Below are 19,125 nucleotides of genomic sequence, written 5' to 3'. Positions count from 1 at the left end.
CATGGTAGCGCAGCAACTACTACGTCAGTGAGAAAATATCACGACGAGGGGTCACCTTTTGACAGCCCCGGTTTTATTCCCCACTGCTATTCACCATGTCAGGTCGCCGATAACGGCCCCGCGCTCGCTCCAAGCCATCCCCAATCCCCTGGGGCAGTCGCACGGTGCCTACCTGCCCTCCACACCCCTTATCTACGTGGTAGAGGTACCAAGGCTGGGGCATCGAAAGCCCGAACCAAACATGCGATTTTATACATAGTTCGTACTGCAGGCAATGCAACGATGCGTCTTACATAGCTTAACCACCCTTGGGGGATCTTCGGTGTCTGAACAAGCTCCAAACTCTCGGCCCCGGGCTCCGACTTTTAAGGGGTAGAGGGGCATTCATGAATCCCTGTCCCTGTGTCGCACGCTAAGCCAGCCTGGAACCGGGACTCATCGCATGTGGGGTTGGCGCATTTAAAGCTGTCAGCCGATAAACGGCGAAGCAACCCGCGGGCGGATGGCGGGACGAGTCGTGTCGCATGCCTTCGATGGCAGGTAACTTCTAGATCTAGGCTGAACTTGATAAGGTACCTGGGCACTATTATGCGGTGGGGTTTGGGAGGGTGGTGAATGTAGAACTTGGGCGTCTTTGCAATTTTCAGCATCTTCTCCCAACGAACATCTCTCTCGACCGCACTCTTTCCTGGATACTAAACCTCTGTCAGTGTTGCGCATCTACACCATCTATCCATTTGCTTCAAACAACGACGCTTACCCCCAGACCGCTACGATGGCCGCCAAACCCCCTACTCGCCTCGCCATCCTGATGGCCGACACCCCCATGCCCAACACGGCCGCAAAGTACGGTGACTACGGTGGCCTGTTCACGTCCCTCTTCACCACCGCCGCCCAGCCTGAGCCCATCGAGTCCATTCTCTCCATAACCAAGCACGACATCGTCAACCACGTCGGCTCGTACCCGTCCCTCGACGACGTCGACGCCGTCCTCATCACAGGGTCCAAGCACAGCGCCTTTGCCGACGACGCCTGGATCATGGCCCTGGTCGACTACACGAGGCGCGCGCTGCTCGAGACCAACGGCAGGGTCAAGGTCGTCGGCATCTGCTTCGGCCACCAGATCGTCGCCCGCGCCCTGGGCGGCAAGGTCGTCGTCAACGAAAAGGGCTGGGAGGTGGCTGTGACTGAGGTCGAACTGACGGAGCGCGCAAGGGAGTTTTTTGGCCTGGAGACGCTGGTGAGTCTTATATGCTGTGACTGCGGCGGCAGTAGAGGAGAGTGGAATAGGTCAGCTGTGCGACTAACCATGCTTCTTTTTTTTCCCCGTCGATTTAGAGAATCCACCAAATGCACCGCGACATCGTCCCGGAGTTGCCCAAGACGGACCCTCCCACCATGCTCTTGGCATCCAACAACGTCTGCCAGGTCCAGGGGATGCTCTGGCCCGGCCGTTGCGTTACGGTCCAGGGTCATCCGGAGTTTACCGAGGAGGTTGTGCGCGAGGTTTTGGAGACCAGGCACGACGCAGGCATCCACCCTGACGACTTGTACAACAGTGGCATATCGAGGGTTGCTAATCAACACGACGGAATCGCCATTGCAAAGGGTTTCCTAAAGTTTTTGAGGTTATAATTTAGAAGCTCAGTCTTGAACCTGTTGATGAGGCTACAAAACGGCCAGTGAACAGGCTTCAGGGGCTGTTGCGGTGGGTGACGAATAATGAGGCTGCGTTTGATAGATCGGCGGTTTCCTATCTACTTTGCATTCCTCACTGTCACATAATGCGGCGGACATCGAGAGATTCCAGACTCAGTATATTCTATGCAGCTTAACAAAAGATCGCAGACATGGAAACTGAGGGAAAGCCAAGGAAGTCAACGCCATGGTTCTTTGGTAGAATAAACAACCAGTATATATACAGAAGAGCAGCAGGGGTATATATAAATAAAAAGAAACTTCCGAGCCAAAACGCCTCGCCTCGACCAAAAACCAGTTCAACCTATAAGTTGAGACCTAACAAATGCTTTTCCGTACCTGTATCCCATTAGTATTTTGATCAGCCCTTCCGCCTAAAGATTCTGGTCTAAACCGAACAGAGTCGTGGATTCATCAATCCTGATCCTCGGCATCCCACCAGTTTCTCGGAGCAGTGGACTTCCTCGGTGAAGAAGCAGCAATCGTAGCTTCGTTCGCCATCTCCTGCCGTCTCCTGATCCTGGCCAAAGCCCCATCGTTAACCATCTCCTGTCTAGACTTGCCCGAGGCAGCCCCTCCGTCGCCTCTCCTCCTATCCTTCTCTCCGCCCCGGGTCCCAAGACAAGCGGACCAGCACCCCCTGACTCCGCCGCCGCCGCCACCTGCCCTCCCCAGTCCGTCCCGAACCCGCTCCCTCAGGGGACCCCAGAAGCCCCTCTCGTCGCGGAACCTCCAGGGACGCTCGCGCCACATGAACAGGGTCGAGTTGACGGTGCCCTGGATCGAGAGGCTGGCCATGCTGAGGCACAGCAGCCACAGGGGCTGGACGGGGAGCTGCGACTGGGTCGTGTTGAAGTAGTTGTCAAAGTACAGGACGTGGCTCAGGAACGGCACTATCCACATGACGATGTAGAGTAGCGGATATATGAAGAGCATGATGAGCTGCTTGCGCACCCTCGACCGCGTCTTGGTCACCTGTGTCCCACTCTCGTACGCCAGCGTGCTGCCGCCAATGTCGCTTGCGGCAGACCCTCGCCGTGCTGGGGCGTCGTCTGTGGTGGCCATCTTGGATCTCGTAAATGTCGCTGCCAGCGGTGGTGGTAGTGGAGTAGTGGGGAGGTTTTGGTTTCTTTGTGTGTCGTCCGTCTCCTGAGAGGGTGGGCTTATCAACGCGAGGGCAGAGGTGCTCGGGGTCACAGCTTGCCCCATACGCCCAAGTTCGAGGGTGCTCCCCAAAGGACCACTAGGAACATAGAGAGACATCGATGCAGTCGTGCTCCGTCGCTGGCGTTGCTTGGGGATTTCTTCAGGCAACTGCTCTAGCGAGATGTCAATCAGCGGCGAAAAAGGAGGCGGCTGTCGAGTGCGCGTCCTGCTAGTTGCCGGCTTTGATGCCTCTCCTGCAGGCGCCGCTGACATGGACAGACGGGCCCTAAGGGGTGGCGTTGTATTTGTTGGAAACTGGAGCTGCTCTGTCCAGTTCCAGGTCATGCGACGATTACTGAGCCCATCAACGGGCGTGTTTCGAGAGCTGTTGTCTGCTGGACGGACCATCTCTGGCGCCTCTGAAAGCTCACTTGCTTGGTTGAGCCCGGCGGCCGTCTCGGGGTTCCAAACCATGGGCGAGAACTTGACAGACTTGCGCCGCTGGTCAGCCTCCTGCCAATCAACCGTCGTCCTTGAGGGCGTGTAGTCAGCAGCCGCAAGCAAATCCCTGCCCTGACCACCTCCATCTTGCGATGCCTTCCGACTCCCCATCGGCGAGCTCGGCATCTTCCCAGGCGTCGACGATACGGCGCTGTTCTTCCTTGTGGCCGCCGTGCTGCCGTCAGGCAGGAGGTCGTTCATCTGAATCATCTGCTTCTGAGGGCCGCCGGCGCTGGTTGTGCTGGAAGACACGAGCGTCGCCGAGGCGGCCGTCTCCGAGGAGCGCCTGGACCAGTCGTGGGCCTTGGCGTACCTCCACTGCGCGAAGCGGACGTATAGGAACAGGCCTACGTACAGCGCAACGATCAGGCAAAATAGGACGTACCGCGGCACCCAGGCCAGGTACATCCTGTACCAACGCTGGCGCAGCGGGAGGTAGCACATGGCGCCCGTGTCCTCGAAGCCGGGCATGCCGCCGACAAAGGCCAGCGACGCGTCCAGGACGGGAAGCATTGTGACGGCTGTATACGCCCAGTAGCGGTACGGGTAGAGGCCGTTACCGCCGCCCTGCCTACGGGGCCGTACAATGTACAGTACCGTATGCAGGGCTATCAGCAGGGCAGCGACATCGGCTGCCTCTATGCCGACCGTGAGCGAGAAGCCGCTAAACTGACAAAAAGGCGCGCCGCTTTGGATGCGGCGGTTCTGGTGCACCGCAAACGAGACCAACGGGAATCCGACGTAGCAGATTCCCCTCAGCAAGTCAGCAGCTAACAATAGCAATATCAAGCTGATAGTTTTCGTGATAGCGTCGATGCGTTAACCCAGCTCTCAGAACTTGTCGAGTTTTCTTTCTCAGGGTTTGATGCAATGCTAAAAGCACACTTACTCGTGACGGAACACTCGTCTCATGCGCAGAAAGTGAAATGAAGCAACCAGAGTGCAACACAAGCTCACGGTACCGACGCATAGCGATATGAGCTTGAGTGCCATGAGTTCTCGCGGGTCTCGAAAGTACAGGCCCATGCTAGGGTTGTACGCAGTCGTTGGAGACGACATGGTGAGAAGACCATCGTGGAGGGAGTTCCGAGATAGAAGAAGTAGTGTGCTGCTGAATAAAAGTTCAATGTTACCAGGCAATGCAAGCAAGTACCTGATGCAGTCAGAGGTCGCAGATCCAAGGTCACGACGTTGCGTCGTCCTCAAGGAATGTCCTCATGATGACCTGGTTCTGTTGTAGAGGAAATCGCGGTGAAGAAACAGAATACGCGAAGTTAAGTGGTAGGCTGCAATTGGCAATCGGTGGCGAGATCGTCTAAGGCGCAGGGCAACACTGCGGGATATTGTTGCTTCTGACCCAACGCATCAAGGCATAAAGACGAAAGCCAATCTTTTTTTTCTTTGGTTGCTGATCGTCTTTTTCTTCGCGGTGAGTAGCGTGGGGTTCGACAGAGATTTAGAGCAGCCCTCTCCAGCCAGATTGTCCCCGTGATGTCCAGTGCGATTGACCGTTTTTGAGTCGGCGTAACCCACCAAGAATGTTGATGTACCATAAAAGCCAAGGCGACGCTCACGGCGATCCCTGCCTGTGCCTTGTCCTGTGGACGGTCTTCCGCAATCAGTTTGGATATGTATGACAGATCGATAGAGAAATGTGGTGCGATGAGGCGTCGCCGGGTTGGGCGAGACAAGACAGGGGACAACACAAGGGGGTGCAATTAAAAAGGAGAAGCAAATATACTCACTGTTCGGACTGGATTATGTGCGCAAATTGTAGCCAGTCACCACTTGACAAACCGCCATGGACAGCAAAGAGACAGGGATGGATGGTGGCATGCCAGCCGTGCGCCACTCGGCACTTTTTCCAACTGCCTCGGGAGATCAAGTTGATTAACATTCCTTTTCTCCTGTCGAGAAGAACAAGAGAGGGGCGAACGGCACGGGGGGATGATAAGGTGGAATTAGACCGAGAAGAAAACAAGAAATTGCCAAACGACACTGGCCAGAAATGGTGATGGTGTCAGCCAAGTCCCAACTAGGCTTGAGTTGGCGCCTCATGCGTCTGGGTTCAGAACCAGGTATGGCGGTGTTGTACTACACGCTATGTGGTTAACCACCCTATGTTGTCTACCTTTTTGAGCAATGGGGAGAAAGAAGGAGACGGGGATTCTCGTACAGTCGAATCAGAAACGCGCTGTGACTCTTCCAAATCTTTTTGGTGGCGTACATCAGGCTTTGTGGGGATGGGAACTACTCAGAGGCTGAGACCTCTTGGACTCGTGGTTTTGCCTTTTCCCGTCGACCGGATGAGCCAAAAAGCCAGTGTTCCTGCAAGATCGAGATACAAACGGTGCTAAAAAAAGGAGCCTACTAAAAAAGTCACGATGGCGTCGATCGCCCGAGCAAGCGACGATGATAATCTGCTAGTACTAACTAGGCTCGCGTAAAGCCCGAGATTCCAAGAGAGAGAGAGATCGAGTCAAGTATCTGTCAGTCAAGCCAATCAGTCTGTTATGGGGTTATTGCAAGCAAGACGACGCCAAGAAGGGCCGTCCCAGATAACCATGTGGGTTGGATTCTATGCGATTAAAGAGAGCTGTTTTCGGCCCCATGCTTGACAGTCAAAGAAGGGGACCAAGCTGGCCCATGGCTTCGTGCCAAGTGAGTCGTTTCTTCCCGATAGTTCTTTTGTTTTGTCGTGACCTGCCGCAGGAAATAATCCATCAAGTTTCCAACGCCGACGCAGAGAGGTCAGCTTTCAGGTAGGTTTACAAATCACAAAAGGGGCCATACCTCGCCGGCCTGGGCGGTTTGCTGACATGCTGTCAACTACAATTAAAAAGAACGGAGTCGGTGGCGGGAGCACCCCCAAGCCACCCTTGAGAATGGGGCAGCACGGAAAAGTGAATTCCAGATGGGTAAAACCTTTTTGGGCAATTCCCGAAACCTTGGGTTTAGCAAGCGCCAACCCACAAACCGAACGCCTCGCTATTGTCTAAAAGCCAACCTGAACCCCGATGTGCACTGTTGCACTTGGCATCGTCAGCTAGCCAGCCATCCATCTGACAAACAAAAATCCAGCAACGCCCCAGACATGATTTTGCCGTCCGTTTCAGCCGAGAAGGTTGATGTGAGGCTCGGGCCATTTCCCCCAGACCAGCGGCTTGTCTCCGAGTCTCCCGCTGACGGGGGCCAGGATCTTCATCCGCCGCCTTTCCTTGTCCACGGCGGCGACGTACACGAATCCCGACACGGGCGCATACCGAATCTTGTGCGGCGGGTCGTTGGGTGCCGCGTCCATCATTGCCAGAACCCAGTGAGCCATTTCAGGCAGCGGCTGCGGGATTCGCTCCAATGCCCCAGGCTCAGCTGAATAGTCAGAAGCTAGGAAGAGGTTTAGGGTTAGTAAGATGCCTACGAGTGCGTGCCCTACAGGGCAGGAAAGGGGGGAATAAATCAATAAAAAAGTAAAAAAAAGAATGCAAACCTTCGGGTGACGTGTAGATGGCCAGCTCATCAAAGGCGACCTGCTGAGTGAAAGGGCTGAGAGTGATTTTGGCATCTCCGAAAAAATACTCCTTGATGCTCGCTTCTCCCATGTGCTGCAAGAAACCTTCGTCCCTCTCCATGACGCCACTAGACTTGTCCAGCGCCACCACGGATACGTGCTCCCCGAGAACGTTTTTGACGCCAGAAAATCTTTGCGTAAGCTCCGTGTGTAAGCTGGGCGTATCAATCGTCACGATTATGTTTACTGTGCCACAATTGTTAGCATGCGGAACCTCGGGACCGTAGCTGGAGAAAGAAAAGGGCAATCCATCTAGTCCGTCCATACCATTCAATTCCTCTGCAATGTGAATCAACACATCAGCCCCTTTGCCCTCCACATAAGGCGGTGTATCGATCAGCATCCCGGCACTCCTGACAGCCGGATCATCCGCCGCCCTGGCCGAGATGGCCGACGAGATAGAATTGACGACCCCCTTGTAGAGATCCCTATCCTCCTCCACCCGCCGCCGCCCATAGTAGAACACGAGCGGCAGCTTGACCGGCACGGCGCTCGGCCCGCTGCTCGGCGCTGCACCCCACCCACCCTCGCTCGCTACGTCCATGACTGTCCCGAAAACAGCCGCCGACAGCGTGCCAGGCAGCGTCAACAACCCCTCCCCCGGATCCGCATCTACCACCATGGGCTGCGCGCCTGTCCGCGTCGCCCACGCCGCCAGCGTCCGCACCAGGCTCGTGCGGCCGCAGCCCGTCTTGCCGGCCACGAGAACGCGCGGCCCGTGGGGTGCGGAGCGGCCGCCGCCGTTGTTCCTGGCCGCGGCCTCGCGGGACCGTTGGAGGAACGCGTGCAGGTTCAGGTGTGCGGTGTTCGCGGCGTCGTCGGGGCCCGCGACGGATTCGTGGTCTGTGATGCCCTCAATTGAGAGGTTGGCGCCGTGCCAGGAGAGGATTTTCGACTTTACGCCCGACAGGGTGTAGGCGACATTGAGGGCAAGCTCGGTGCCGTCGCGCTCGGCCGTGCCCCTGGTGAGGGTGATGGTGATGGACGCGCCGTGCGAGACGGAGAAGCGGTATTCCTGACGCGGTTCAAGGGTGTATGTTCGGGAGGCTGAGGTTGCAGGCTAGAGTAGTACATCGTCCCTGGCGTGAGCATAGGAAACATCCAATGTTGAGTCAAGGGGGTGTGGGAGGGTGTCGAATGTAGTTTGGGGTAAGGGTTAGGTATGTAGGCTTAGGTACCTTCTCGGGGATGAGCCCCAAACCCGGGATAGACATGGCAATAACCCAGCGACTAGATGCTTTTGCGGGTCAATTTACTGGGAATGTGTTTCGAGATGCCTGGCTACTGAAAAGATCTTCCAGGGCCTTGTTTTCTGAAGCGGGTTGTGTAGTGATTTTGGTACTAGAAATTATACGGACGAAGGAAATTGAAGCTACGACGAAGCTCCGCTACGAGCTTGAGCTTTGCGAGTCCGAAGACCCAACCAAAGCTTGCAGGGATGTGCTGCGTATGTGAACCGGTGGGGCGTTGGGGTGGAGGATGACGCAGGGGCAAGGCGGGGATTTGGGCCCTGCCGATGCTGTTGTCGGCGCATAATGTTTGGTTGAAACTTCTTGGTCTTTTCCAGTCCCAAATATAGGGCCAAGGATATAAGGCCAAGGATATAGGAAACTTGCGGGGTGACTTAATGAGAAACAAGTAGGGATGTACTCTACGTTCGCGTTTCTCAACCTTGGTATACTCCAACCCTGAAGAGAAATGCCTACGACTTCTTGAAGTTGGATTATAGTATTATGAAGCTATAATCTCCCACAGGAAAAGCAAGTTCAATAAATGGGAAGTGAGATACACAAGAAAGTAACCAGTTCCAGGCCATATATGTAGTTTTCTAAACATATTTCATCGGTAAATAAATGGTGGTATTAGGCCGCCCCAAGAAAGAGTAGAGAAGATCGAGAATGAATATATGCTGCCTGCAGCCAGTTTCCGGAGTCATCGGGACATCTCATCAAATATTGTGATCAGACTCCTCACGCCCTTCAGAACGTTCTCGTCCGGCCCCTGCCCAGGTACCCATGCGGCGTGCGCAAAATCGATCAACCTCAACTGCAGGACGGGCTCAAGGGTTTCCACCGACCCGTCGCTGCTCACGTCGTCATCGTCTTCATCATCATAATCGTCTAGAGCACCGGCAGCCTTCCTCGTTAGCACATCGTTATCCCCGCTAACGTCAATACCGCTGTCAACTCGGGCTGCGGCATTTGATGGTGACCGACCCTTGTGCGCAGCGGCCTCGGCTTCAGCCTCACGCCTCGCCAGATCCTTGAGCCGCTGCCTCTCCGTCATCCGTGCTTCCTTGCGCGCCGCCGCCTCCGCGTTGACCTTGATGGCGTGCTTCAGAGCCGGGCCGTCGCCCTCAAAAACGAACAAAAGTGATGCGGAGTACATGCGCGTCTCCTCAGCGGCCAGGCGCTTTTCCACCTTTTTCAGCTCCTCGCAAAAGGCCTCGGCAACAAATTTCGCATCCTCATCGCTCACGCCGCTGCGCGGGTTGAAGAGGAACTTGCGCATCGACTCGACGACCGTCGGGGTGCTGACGCTGAAACGGCCCCAGTCCTTGTCGTACTTCTTGTACTCCTCCGGGTCGAGCTCCTCGTCCCTCTCGGAGCCGCGGTACACTCGCATGCCGGCGACGCGGAACCCCAGCTCCTTGTGGGTCGTCTCGGCGCTGATCTTGTCGAACCGCCGCTTCTTCTCCTCGGGTGCGTCGTCAGCCCAAAGCCTGACGCCGAGCTTACAATCCATAATGTTGGGGCGCGCGAAGCCGTAGGCGCTGTTCTCAAGCACGATGGCGATGTCGGTGGCGATCTTCTTGTTGCGGTTCGGCCGCCACGCGATGCTCTCCTCGCCCGGCGCCGGGCCTTCTAGGGCGGGATGGAGCTGATGTGCCAGCGCCACCACCTCCTCCTTCAGGTGCTCGCTAAGCACGTCCGAGACGACGGGGAGCTGCTCGTTGATGGAGCTAATATCGGTGTGGTTGTTGAGTTGCAGCGTACCCATGAAGACGGGCATTATGTCGGCGAGGTCGGGGTGTTGCGCGTTGGCCGACTCGTAGAACTCGACCTCCTGCTTCGTCGCGGGCTTGATGAATAGTTCGCCATCTGGATCGCATAGGGTGCCGGCACTGGGAGCGACAACAGAGAAGATGTTAGACAATGAGCTCAGGATTAATTTGAGGGGGGCGTTTGCTGTAGTTCGCAGGCGTTCGTCTGGTATCTTTCTGTGGGGCAATGAACAGTGTAATTTGGGTTTAGTGCACTTACTGTCCCGCAACTGCATAATTGTAGTCGACCAGATCTTTGCGATCTGGTATGATCTTGGTTGCGAGCATTGCAGGAGATTCAGGAAGGGCGGGATGTGTATAGGCGGGCGCGTATGTGGAATTTGTCGTGCGCCAAAAAAAGGGGGATTCGAAAAATTAACTGGGGAAAAAAAGAAGCTATTTCGGGTCGTCGCCAGACTAGGTAATGCCCAACTCGAAACACTCGGACGCTGTGCCCTGAATTTGAGTGCGACGAGACGCACAGAGGGTGTTGATCGCCAATGTGTTGCTCTTTTTACTATCGATAAATGGGTCGTTGTGTCGCAACAGAATGGGCAGACGTCATAAAATTCAAACACCTGGTTGTGGCGCCGTGGGGTTGCTCCGAGACCCTGGAAAGTAAAGCAGCGATTGCGCGTCTTTAATTCGATGCTGTTCTTCTTCCGAGATGCGAAGATGATTCGGATTGGTCGAAGTGGTATGCAAATCTTGCCCAAAAGCAAAAAGAACAAAAAGAAACAAGAAATTTGGAAAGTCTAGGGAGGATTGAAGACAAATAAAAGATTTTGTTCAAAAGATAATAATAGGAGGGCGGGATGGGAAAAGGAGGTGACTGACAGGCGACCATGCGGCTAGGTAAAGTTAAGGGACCAAGCTAAAGCTGTAATCCTGCATGGTCACGTATCCGGTGGGACTTGGGGTGACAAGGATTTATTGACGGATTCGATGGATGCCCATCGAGGTTACTTGCTACTGTAAGGTACCTAAGTCGCAATTGTACGCAGTGAATGCCCAGTGAGGTACTTTGGCGGTAACACTTGCGCCTTAGCTTGGGCGGCAAGCTAGAGGCAGCCAACGCGTTTTAGCATGTTCTTCACCAGTTTCCTCGGCTTATACTTTTCGGAAAACAAGAGACCCATGCTTTCTTTCTATTTCCCCCATACGACGAGTATAAAAACTCACCCCAAGCTCCGATCTGGCGTAGCGATAGGTCGCTGGGCCACCGCCATTCCGGGTCAATAGTGGCGGGGCAAATGCAAAGCCGACTCAGCCACCCCGACTCCTAATCGCCTAAGGCCGGGCTCCCTTAGCTGATGCTTTCAGCCTGCATGGGAGGCTTCAGCCCAATGAATTAACGCCCTGGCGATTTGGTGCTCAATTACACTGCGTCTGCCTCATCATGTGGATTTTGCTCCCTGCACTCCTGCCTTGATTTTGCACCTGACTGCGAGCAAAGTGCATCTGTGTTCAGGCTCCCCTTATCCTTAACTCGTGCCACGACACTGGGAAGTAAAAAAAAAAAAAACACGCGATGTGATATTCCAGTGTCCCCTCGGCAAGAGGTCAGCAGCCCCAAGGCGCAACGTTGCCTGCCGATGGGATTCGCTGTCGCCGCATGCTGACCTGACCATATAATCACGGACTGATTCTTGTGCGACATGATCAATGCCTAACGTGGCGGTGTTTTTATTCCCGCTCCGATTCAATATCGCTTAGCTGTTATTCGTGTTTACAATCAACTTCCACAAGACGCAGACCACCTGGCGGATCTCTTGTGGTCGACTCGTTTTCTATCCCATGGCCATTTTATTACACGGCATGATGTTAGTAGCCGTTATGGCTTCGGGAAATTGGAACTGTTGCCTGCATCTTGCGAAGTTGGTCCATTGCAAACGCGGGTGTTTTTGTGTTGGACCTCTTTGTGGTATCGGAATGGGCATAGGATAATGTGGATCTCCCACCCGCATTCAAATATTTTTGAGCGAAAAGCAAGGCGAGAAAGAAAAAGGGATAAAAAAAGACAAAGAGCTGGGGATCTTCTGTTGATTAAAATGGTCGTGGAAATTGCAAAGGCAAGTTCTAATCTTGCTTTTGCTGGCCCGCTCGCTACAGGGCGTCGAATCGTTGCGTTTGTAACAGGGAAGATTTCCCATACGGCTGGACGCCCCTGATTTCTTCATCAAGCATGGGGAACTGTAGGCTTTGTGAAAAGGCATGGAGGATGGACCGTGCTCATGGCTACCGCTCCATGGCTACCTAGAGAATGCAGCGGAAAACGCGTTGGTAACAAACAGCCTGAGCCTTGTTGGACGGGCGTGTATGCTCTTGAAGATTTCCGCTCCTTCCGTTCCTGGTAACACAGCAGATATCCAAACCGACCCTTCCAACACGTGTTTTTTTGTCTTTGTGCGTTTGCACCGCGCTGCATTACATTTTTCTGAACTGTCTCGTTTGGAATTCGTGTGCTCTAATAATACTTATTCCCCGAGGATATCTGTTTCCTCCCGCAAACATGCCGTTTGGCAAAAAGGAATGGTACAAAAGCGACAGATTCAAGGGCAGCATCCCTGATATCTTTCGTCACTCTGCTGTCACTTCATCCACAACTTCTATCAGAGCAGTTTCCGATCCCGGAATTAGGATCAAACTGAACGACATCGACTTTGATGTCCCAGAAAACGGTACGCCTGGAGGAATAACAGCACCAAAGATACAGGAGCCAATGGAAGAAGTTCGACATCCCAGAGCTGCTAAACGACAGCCAGCAGCCAGAGATCCTGTCATAGAGGCAGACAAACCACAACGTGACGGTTCTGCCGACACATCGCCAATAGTCGCCACGGATGATCCGTCTAACATGGTCAACACTAGCGGCAAGAGCACCACGTGTAAAGACAAGCCGGTGGAAATCACCATCAAAGATCAAGCATCCAACGGCCCTAGCGTCTCTGAAGCTCGAACCATGGAATCGGATAGCAAGGTGAAACCTGCAGCCGTAACAGTAGAGGACGAAGATATGCCTACCCCTGTTGAGGATATACCCATATGCAGTATTATGCTCACTGATTCCCAGGATCATGCCGAGCCTGAGCGAGAGCCGCTTGCCAAGCAGGAGAGTCCTAGTGCAGAACAATTCGCCGACCCAGCAAAGAAAAAGAAGAACCGGAAACGAAACAATGCCTCTCAGAGAGGCCCCACGGCTCTGAACAAGATTCGGGGAACTGGATTTGAGGGTAGGCTGCCTGCGTCCACACCTCGGCGGGATCAGTATCAGCAAGCTAAAGTACTGCAAAATTACAGATGGATATGCTGATCCACCCATGACTGTGGAGGAATTTGAGGAGGAGAAACGCATATACGATCCGTAAGTCTCATCCATCAGCTTCTGCTATCTTGGAACCATATACTGATCTCAGAACCTTGGCAGTGAGACTCCTTTCGTCGAGTGAGTCAAATTGCTAACAGCATCCCCAGCTGCGTCTTATCAAGTCATTGACAAAGCGTTTCTAGCCGTATCGAGGAGTGTATCCAACGCTATCGTGGTCGACGTCGACTGGATTCCACCCGTGACCTCATGTTCAGCCGTTACCTCAACATGGGCGGCATCGATACCTCTCAACGTCAGTTTACAGGCGCCAACGGAATCTCCAAAGAAGACCTCGCTGGTTTGAGCAAGGCGGAGAAGCGTATGGCCGCCGCAAATGACGTTATTAACCGCAGGGGAGATGACCCTCGCTGGTTCACACCTGGTGACGAGGGCTGGACGGTCGACTTTGCCGGTGTGGTAGCTGCCTACCTGTATGGATTATCCCCGAACACCAATAATCACCCGTTTTTCGACGTCCATGGCTAATCAGAGCTTCAACCCAAACAGCTCCACCCGCCTTCCCTTTGACGTAGCCGGAGAACAAGACATGATGGCGCTCGGTGTCGACACCATCCTGAACTTCATCAACTACGTTATCAAGCACGATGTCTGCCCCGAGTACGAAGCCGATCTAGCTCGCGCCCGCGCCGTTTGCAAGCTGGCCAAGATCGAGTTCCCCCTGATCAACAGGGCCCTGGCCGGCGGTATGGGCCAATTTAATTACGCCTGCCGGACAATCTTCAACCTGTCCGACGAAACCGACTGCTTTGTCGACCGCATGTCCGTCGACCCGGCTAGGAACCGACCGGTCCGCCCCATCCTGGTCTTCACCAGCACCTTGACACTTCTGGCCGACATGTACCCAGCCGCCAGGACCATCGACCTCCACAAGCTCCGCGACGAGGACCCCACGATGGACAAGTTGGCGGGAGCCATTTCCTCAGAGTCCCGCGCGGATTACTACGAGGTCGTGGAGACGCGCGAGCCCAGTGAGCCCATCGCCCGCCTTTTCAGGGCCTTGCATAGCGGCGACAAGGTCACGGGCCACTACAAGCCGGCTGGCGTGCTGGTGGTCAGGCGCTGCATAGTCGAGGACGGGTTCGCCAACACGCCCAAACTGCACATGATGCCGCTCACACGGGGCAAGGACGATGTGGCGTCGTTCATCGTCGACCGCGACCTGCTGCGCTGCCTGCTGCCGGGCATGAATTTACACCTCGAGACGGCCAGGATCACGCACCCAGACTTTGAGCTGACAATCGTCAAGAACCTTCTTGACGTCCAACCCAGCTTCCGCCTGTTTCTGCCGCAGATGCTAATGCTCGACTACAAGATGCCGAGAGAAAATCTGCGTGACGCGCCGAGCGTGGACAACCCCGACGTCGAGGGCGGTGGTGACGGAGATGTGGAAAACTGATCCCGGATGTGTTGGTGTTTGTGCCCGCGCATCGCTAGGGTGCAACACCTTCGGGTTTGAAACTATCACACAAACCTCGTACATCTTTGCCAGACATCGGTCCCTAGATTTTCGCATCTAGAGCTATGTCGAATGGAAAGAAAAGTCCACGTGTATCGTGGTTAGTAAATGCTGGGTTATAAAAAACTAATCGGATGAAACAGGAGGCAGAGTACATAATCCAATGGACCGCTCCAGTGCGGCGGCACATAGCACAAATAAAACATAAATGCAATAGAACAATGAATGAGACTTTTGAAACAACTCTAATGCTTGATTTGCAAAGGAGATTTTTCCATACGGTCCAGCAATTCTCATTATACAGTAACCCAAGACGTTGGACGTCTTTAACCCCAAGTGCCACCACCACCACCACCCCTTCCCGCCCTCCGCTGTGCGCTGAGCCGCCAGTCGTTCTCGCCCTCGAATTTGTTGTACAGCGGCTGGATCCTCTCCTGTTGTCGCCTCTTGCTCAGCTTGTCGGACGCGCTTACCTTGAAGAAGGTAGGGGCTGCGTCGACCAGCCACTTGGGCTCGATGCTTGTCGTGCAGTGCATGTACTCCTTCGTAGTTAGCACCAGCGTGTGGTATATGACCCACTCGGCGTGCTTTCCAAAGAGCGCCGAGGACGGGTGCAGGTACACCGGCGTACCCTCGATCAGTGTACGGTAACCTTCCTGCTGGTCCTTGCGTGCTGCATTACGGAAGAAACCGGAGCATAGCGCCTGTCGGACACGGTTCGTATCGGATCCGCACGACATCACCTGGTACTTGAAGCGCTGCATGATTCTTTCGATTTGGTTTCGCACATCTCGCGCGCGCGTCAACGCCCGGAACTGAATAAAGTTCTCGGCGCACCAGGGTTTGCTGTATCGGCTTTGCTTCCAAGCATTATAGACGTTGAGCAGGGTCAGGTGGTCGCCATTGGGGTCGTGAAACTTTGCCTTTTTGGCGTCTGCCTGCGTTTGCTTCTCTTTCGGTCTGTAAAATACATTGGGTAAGTTCAGCATGGCGACGATGCTGAGCATCTCGTCGGAGCAACGCATCTCTACCGATGCAATCAAGACTTTGGACAGTGATGGTTCCATGGGGAAGTCAGCCATTTTGCGGCCGAGTCGAGTGAGAAGCCCTTCATCGTCAAGAGCCGAGAGGGCGTATAGCTCTTCCAAAGCTGTCAACATTGTGTTGATGGGTGGCGGGTCCATGAAGTCAAAGTGTAGAAGGTCGTTGATACCCATGGCCTTGAGAAGCAAAATGGTGTTGGACAAGTTTTGCCGTTGGATTTCAGGGATTGAAGTCGGTAACATTTCTGTCTGATAAGCAGCTTCGGTATAGAGACGGAAGCATTTACCGGGACCGGTACGTCCGGCACGACCGGCACGCTGGTTTGCTTGAGCCTGGGAAATGGGCGTAACAACAAGCGAATCCATACCGAGCTTGGGATCGTAGGCGTTCTGCTTAACGAACCCGGGGTCGACGACGTAGTAGATATGGTCGATGGTAATGGAGGTCTCGGCAATGTTGGTTGCAATGACGACCTTTCTGCTGCCAGGTGGTGCAGGATCGAAAATGCGACTCTGCATCTCGTTAGGGAGCGCAGAATATACGGGTAAAATAATTAGTTCGGGGACCGAAGGCCCTAATGCTTTCATCCGTTCAAATAGAATCTCGCAGCTGGTATCAATTTCTTCCTGACCCGTAAGGAACAGCAGGATGTCTCCGGGGGGTTCGTCAATGTGGATCTGCATAACGGTTGTCAACGCAGCATCGAGGTAATCCGATTCTGGGTCTTTTGAGTAAAGAATTTCGACAGGGAATGTTCGACCCGGGATCGTGAAAATGGGACATTCGTTGAAATAGGCCGAAAACTTGTCAGCATCAAGCGTAGCTGATGTGACGATAATTTTGAGATCAGGCCTTCGCCTTGTGGCTTTTTTTAGGAGAGCAAAGAGAACATCCGTGGCAATGGTCCGCTCGTGAGCCTCGTCTAGCATGATGACCGAATATCGCTTCAGATCAGGGTCGATAACAATCTCACGCTGAAGCATACCGTCCGTCATGTACTTAATTCTCGTGGCAGGGCTAGTGCAGTCTTCGAAACGGATCGTGTAGCCGACCTCCTGCCCAAGCTCGCAGCCGACCTCTTCAGACACACGCTTTGCGACTGACATGGCTGCCACACGACGAGGTTGTGTACACCCAATTACACCCTCGTTAGCAAAGCCGGCCTCGGCTAGATACTGAGTCAACTGAGTCGTTTTTCCAGATCCTGTTTCACCGACAACGATCATAATCTGATTTTCCTTGACGGCCTTGATCAACTGCTCACGGAATGCAAAGACGGGCAGTGACTCTCTTTGCTGCTTGATGGTCATGTTGGTGCGTTTGCCAAAAGACTGGTTCTTGGGTGCGATTGCTTGCCTCCATTCTGGGACGGCTTCACTGGGACGGTTCTGCATGGTACGTCGCATGTCGGCCGCAAACTTGCGCTTGTCGGGGTCTGCCATGGGATCCTCCCATTGAGAGGCCAAATCAACCTTTCCATTGGTGGCAGCGGCCTGAGCAGCGGCTTCAGCCTCCTGTTGCCGGATTTCCTTTCGCTCCTTGACCAACGAGGTGCCTGCCATGGCTGCACGGTTGAGAGACCCGTCAGGTGCCTTGACCACCCTGATTGGCGACAGCTCAAGGGATTGCTTGGTCTGACCAGCCAAAAATGGTGGCTCCTCGTCTCGAATCTCAATATCCACATCCTCCTCCAGCTCCATCTGACCCTCGCCTGAAAGCGCATTGTTGTAATCCTCTTCCAGTTCTGGGTAGTCGGAGGCCTTGGCAACACCCGAAGCAATCATCTGTCGGATTTCCCAGCGTTCAGGTGAAGTCATACGCTTCTTGTGCTTCCTGCCGGGTAGTGTGTTCTTGATGGCGCTGAGATCTGGCGCCTTGTCTTCTAGCAGCCCATTGCTAAGATTGTGCCTTGAACCAAGAGCCATGGAATTTGCACCGGAATGGAACCCTACTTCTGGCGCCAAGTCCTCGCCCGTTTGTTGATCGACTTCTTTCATGGACAGGCCAATCCGTGAGCCTTCGATCTTGATGACCTTGACTTTCACAGGCTGGCCCTTGTCGACAAAATCCGATGGATGGCTGACCCTTTGCCCATCTGTTAGAGCCGAGACATGAACTAAACCGTCAACCTTACCCTTGACACCGTGCAAGTTGACAAAAGCACCAAAGTCCTTCACTCCTGTGACGTGTCCATCGTAGACTTTTTGCAACACGGGTGTATCATCCAGATCCTGTCGTGCTGGCTTCTGGTCGTAGCCGTCATTGTAGTCGTCGTACTTGTCTCGTCGACTGCGCCGGCCGTACTGATCCTTTCCTCTCGACCTAGACCTAGACCTAGACCTGTATTGCTCTTTCCTTCTGTGACGCGAATCCCCATAACCAGCCTCTGGACTTCGAGACCGCTTCCGATACGACGTCCTCTCTCCATTTCGGTCCTCCTTCCTGTAGTCGTCGTGACCATTAGCCCCCCTCGAGGTATCCTTCTTCTCCGGCTTCCCTTTAGGAGCCAGGCCTTCCAGCAACGCAAGGGTATCATCGATCGCATCGGGTCCTTCGTCGGCAAGGGCTGGCTGGGTATCGGCAACAGCAAGACCCTTGAACAGCTCGTTCTTCTGCTCCTGCGTTCGCCCCGTTGTCGTCGGTGCTGACAGGTCGGCGTTTTGGCTGCTGTTTCTGAGCTTCGGGTGCATCGAGCGAACCAGTCTGTCAATACTCTCGATCAAACTTGGTGGAAACTCGCACTCGCTGTCCATCCATTTCTTGAAGGCCTCAAAGCCGTCGCATTCCAGGCGGTTGGCTATGATGTAGTCGGCAAGGTCCTTGTCATCCACTCCCATATGGTTCTTGAGCTCCGACGTCACCTTGGAGACAAGGGATAAAAGCTCGAGATTTTCCAGATCATCCATGGCGTCTGGTACGCCCCTGCGCGTGTGGAGGGAGGTCACGGATTCAGAAAGCGCGCAGAATCGATGGATGAAAGGTGAATTTGATGGATGCTTCCATTTGTTGGCGCAGCGGTTAGTTCGTATGGCGGTCACCGCAACAAGCAATCAAAATAATAGGCGAGTGAGATTTGCTATCGTCTGCCCCGTCGCTGGACTCTGAGGCTGTGACAACTTTTCCTTTGGTCGTCGCGAGTCGCGACAATCTCTTGGATGCGGTAACTTTTTCCTGGCTTAGTCAGGATCGCTCCTGCGCACGTGCCACGACAACAGCTGGAGGCCGCCCGTCAATTAAACCCATGCACGCGGAAGCTCAGCCCAGCGCGATCATGCGGGGCG

General features: G+C 54.2%; 6 protein-coding genes across 6 annotated transcripts; 2 read left to right on the top strand and 4 right to left on the bottom strand.

Annotated features, from left to right (window-relative positions):
- The first annotated feature begins 410 nt into the window (after positions 1-410).
- Positions 411-2,014, top strand: MGG_08802 (GMP synthase). Its single transcript, XM_003719121.1, has 2 exons — positions 411-1,240; positions 1,339-2,014. The coding sequence occupies exons 1-2, from the start codon at positions 776-778 to the stop codon at positions 1,633-1,635; spliced, it is 762 nt and encodes a 253-aa protein (XP_003719169.1). The 5' UTR covers positions 411-775; the 3' UTR covers positions 1,636-2,014.
- A 96-nt stretch (positions 2,015-2,110) lies between these two features.
- Positions 2,111-4,404, bottom strand: MGG_08803 (uncharacterized protein; the record flags this gene model as incomplete). The annotated part of the gene is made up of 2 exons (XM_003719120.1): positions 2,111-4,135; positions 4,235-4,404. The coding sequence occupies 2 exons, from the start codon at positions 4,402-4,404 to the stop codon at positions 2,113-2,115; spliced, it is 2,193 nt and encodes a 730-aa protein (XP_003719168.1). The 3' UTR covers positions 2,111-2,112.
- Positions 4,405-5,693: 1,289 nt separating this feature from the next.
- MGG_08804 (Clp1) lies at positions 5,694-8,293 on the bottom strand. The gene is made up of 4 exons (XM_003719119.1): positions 8,092-8,293; positions 7,181-7,973; positions 6,833-7,099; positions 5,694-6,729 (listed from the first exon to the last, which is right to left on the bottom strand). The coding sequence occupies exons 1-4, from the start codon at positions 8,125-8,127 to the stop codon at positions 6,458-6,460; spliced, it is 1,368 nt and encodes a 455-aa protein (XP_003719167.1). The 5' UTR covers positions 8,128-8,293; the 3' UTR covers positions 5,694-6,457.
- Positions 8,294-8,577: 284 nt separating this feature from the next.
- MGG_14150 (uncharacterized protein) lies at positions 8,578-10,848 on the bottom strand. Its single transcript, XM_003719118.1, has 2 exons — positions 10,177-10,848; positions 8,578-10,037 (listed from the first exon to the last, which is right to left on the bottom strand). The coding sequence occupies exons 1-2, from the start codon at positions 10,242-10,244 to the stop codon at positions 8,846-8,848; spliced, it is 1,260 nt and encodes a 419-aa protein (XP_003719166.1). The 5' UTR covers positions 10,245-10,848; the 3' UTR covers positions 8,578-8,845.
- Positions 10,849-12,468: 1,620 nt separating this feature from the next.
- Positions 12,469-15,016, top strand: MGG_14151 (uncharacterized protein; the record flags this gene model as incomplete). The annotated part of the gene is made up of 6 exons (XM_003719117.1): positions 12,469-12,637; positions 12,791-13,189; positions 13,257-13,320; positions 13,384-13,401; positions 13,467-13,754; positions 13,831-15,016. The coding sequence occupies 6 exons, from the start codon at positions 12,469-12,471 to the stop codon at positions 14,738-14,740; spliced, it is 1,848 nt and encodes a 615-aa protein (XP_003719165.1). The 3' UTR covers positions 14,741-15,016.
- Positions 14,829-18,987, bottom strand: MGG_08807 (pre-mRNA-splicing factor ATP-dependent RNA helicase prp22). The gene has a single exon (XM_003719116.1). It carries the CDS (start codon positions 18,748-18,750, stop codon positions 15,127-15,129), a length of 3,624 nt encoding a protein of 1,207 aa, XP_003719164.1. The 5' UTR covers positions 18,751-18,987; the 3' UTR covers positions 14,829-15,126.
- Between the last annotated feature and the right edge of the window lie 138 nt (positions 18,988-19,125).

Source organism: Pyricularia oryzae, chromosome 6 (genome assembly GCF_000002495.2).
Source record: "Pyricularia oryzae 70-15 chromosome 6, whole genome shotgun sequence".
In the NCBI taxonomy this organism is placed as follows: Eukaryota; Fungi; Ascomycota; class Sordariomycetes; order Magnaporthales; family Pyriculariaceae; genus Pyricularia; species Pyricularia oryzae.
This window is presented reverse-complemented; position numbering and strand designations above follow the sequence as displayed.

What these genes read in the sequence shown, in the direction of transcription:
- MGG_08804 (XM_003719119.1), bottom strand. Translation starts at nt 8,127, where the DNA reads ATGTCTATCCCGGGTTTGGGGCTCATCCCCGAGAAG. An exon ending in TGGGGCTCATCCCCGAGAAG is followed by an intron (nt 7,974 to 8,091) that starts GTACCTAAGCCT and finishes GTACTACTCTAG; the next exon opens with CCTGCAACCTCAGCCTCCCG. An exon ending in CATCTACACGTCACCCGAAG is followed by an intron (nt 6,730 to 6,832) that starts GTTTGCATTCTT and finishes ACCTCTTCCTAG; the next exon opens with CTTCTGACTATTCAGCTGAG.
- MGG_08807 (XM_003719116.1), bottom strand. Translation starts at nt 18,750, where the DNA reads ATGGATGATCTGGAAAATCTCGAGCTTTTATCCCTTGTCTCCAAGGTG.
- MGG_08802 (XM_003719121.1), top strand. Translation starts at nt 776, where the DNA reads ATGGCCGCCAAACCCCCTACTCGCCTCGCCATCCTGATGGCCGACACC. An exon ending in TTTTTGGCCTGGAGACGCTG is followed by an intron (nt 1,241 to 1,338) that starts GTGAGTCTTATA and finishes CCGTCGATTTAG; the next exon opens with AGAATCCACCAAATGCACCG.
- MGG_14150 (XM_003719118.1), bottom strand. Translation starts at nt 10,244, where the DNA reads ATGCTCGCAACCAAGATCATACCAGATCGCAAAGATCTGGTCGACTAC. An exon ending in AATTATGCAGTTGCGGGACA is followed by an intron (nt 10,038 to 10,176) that starts GTAAGTGCACTA and finishes TGTCGCTCCCAG; the next exon opens with TGCCGGCACCCTATGCGATC.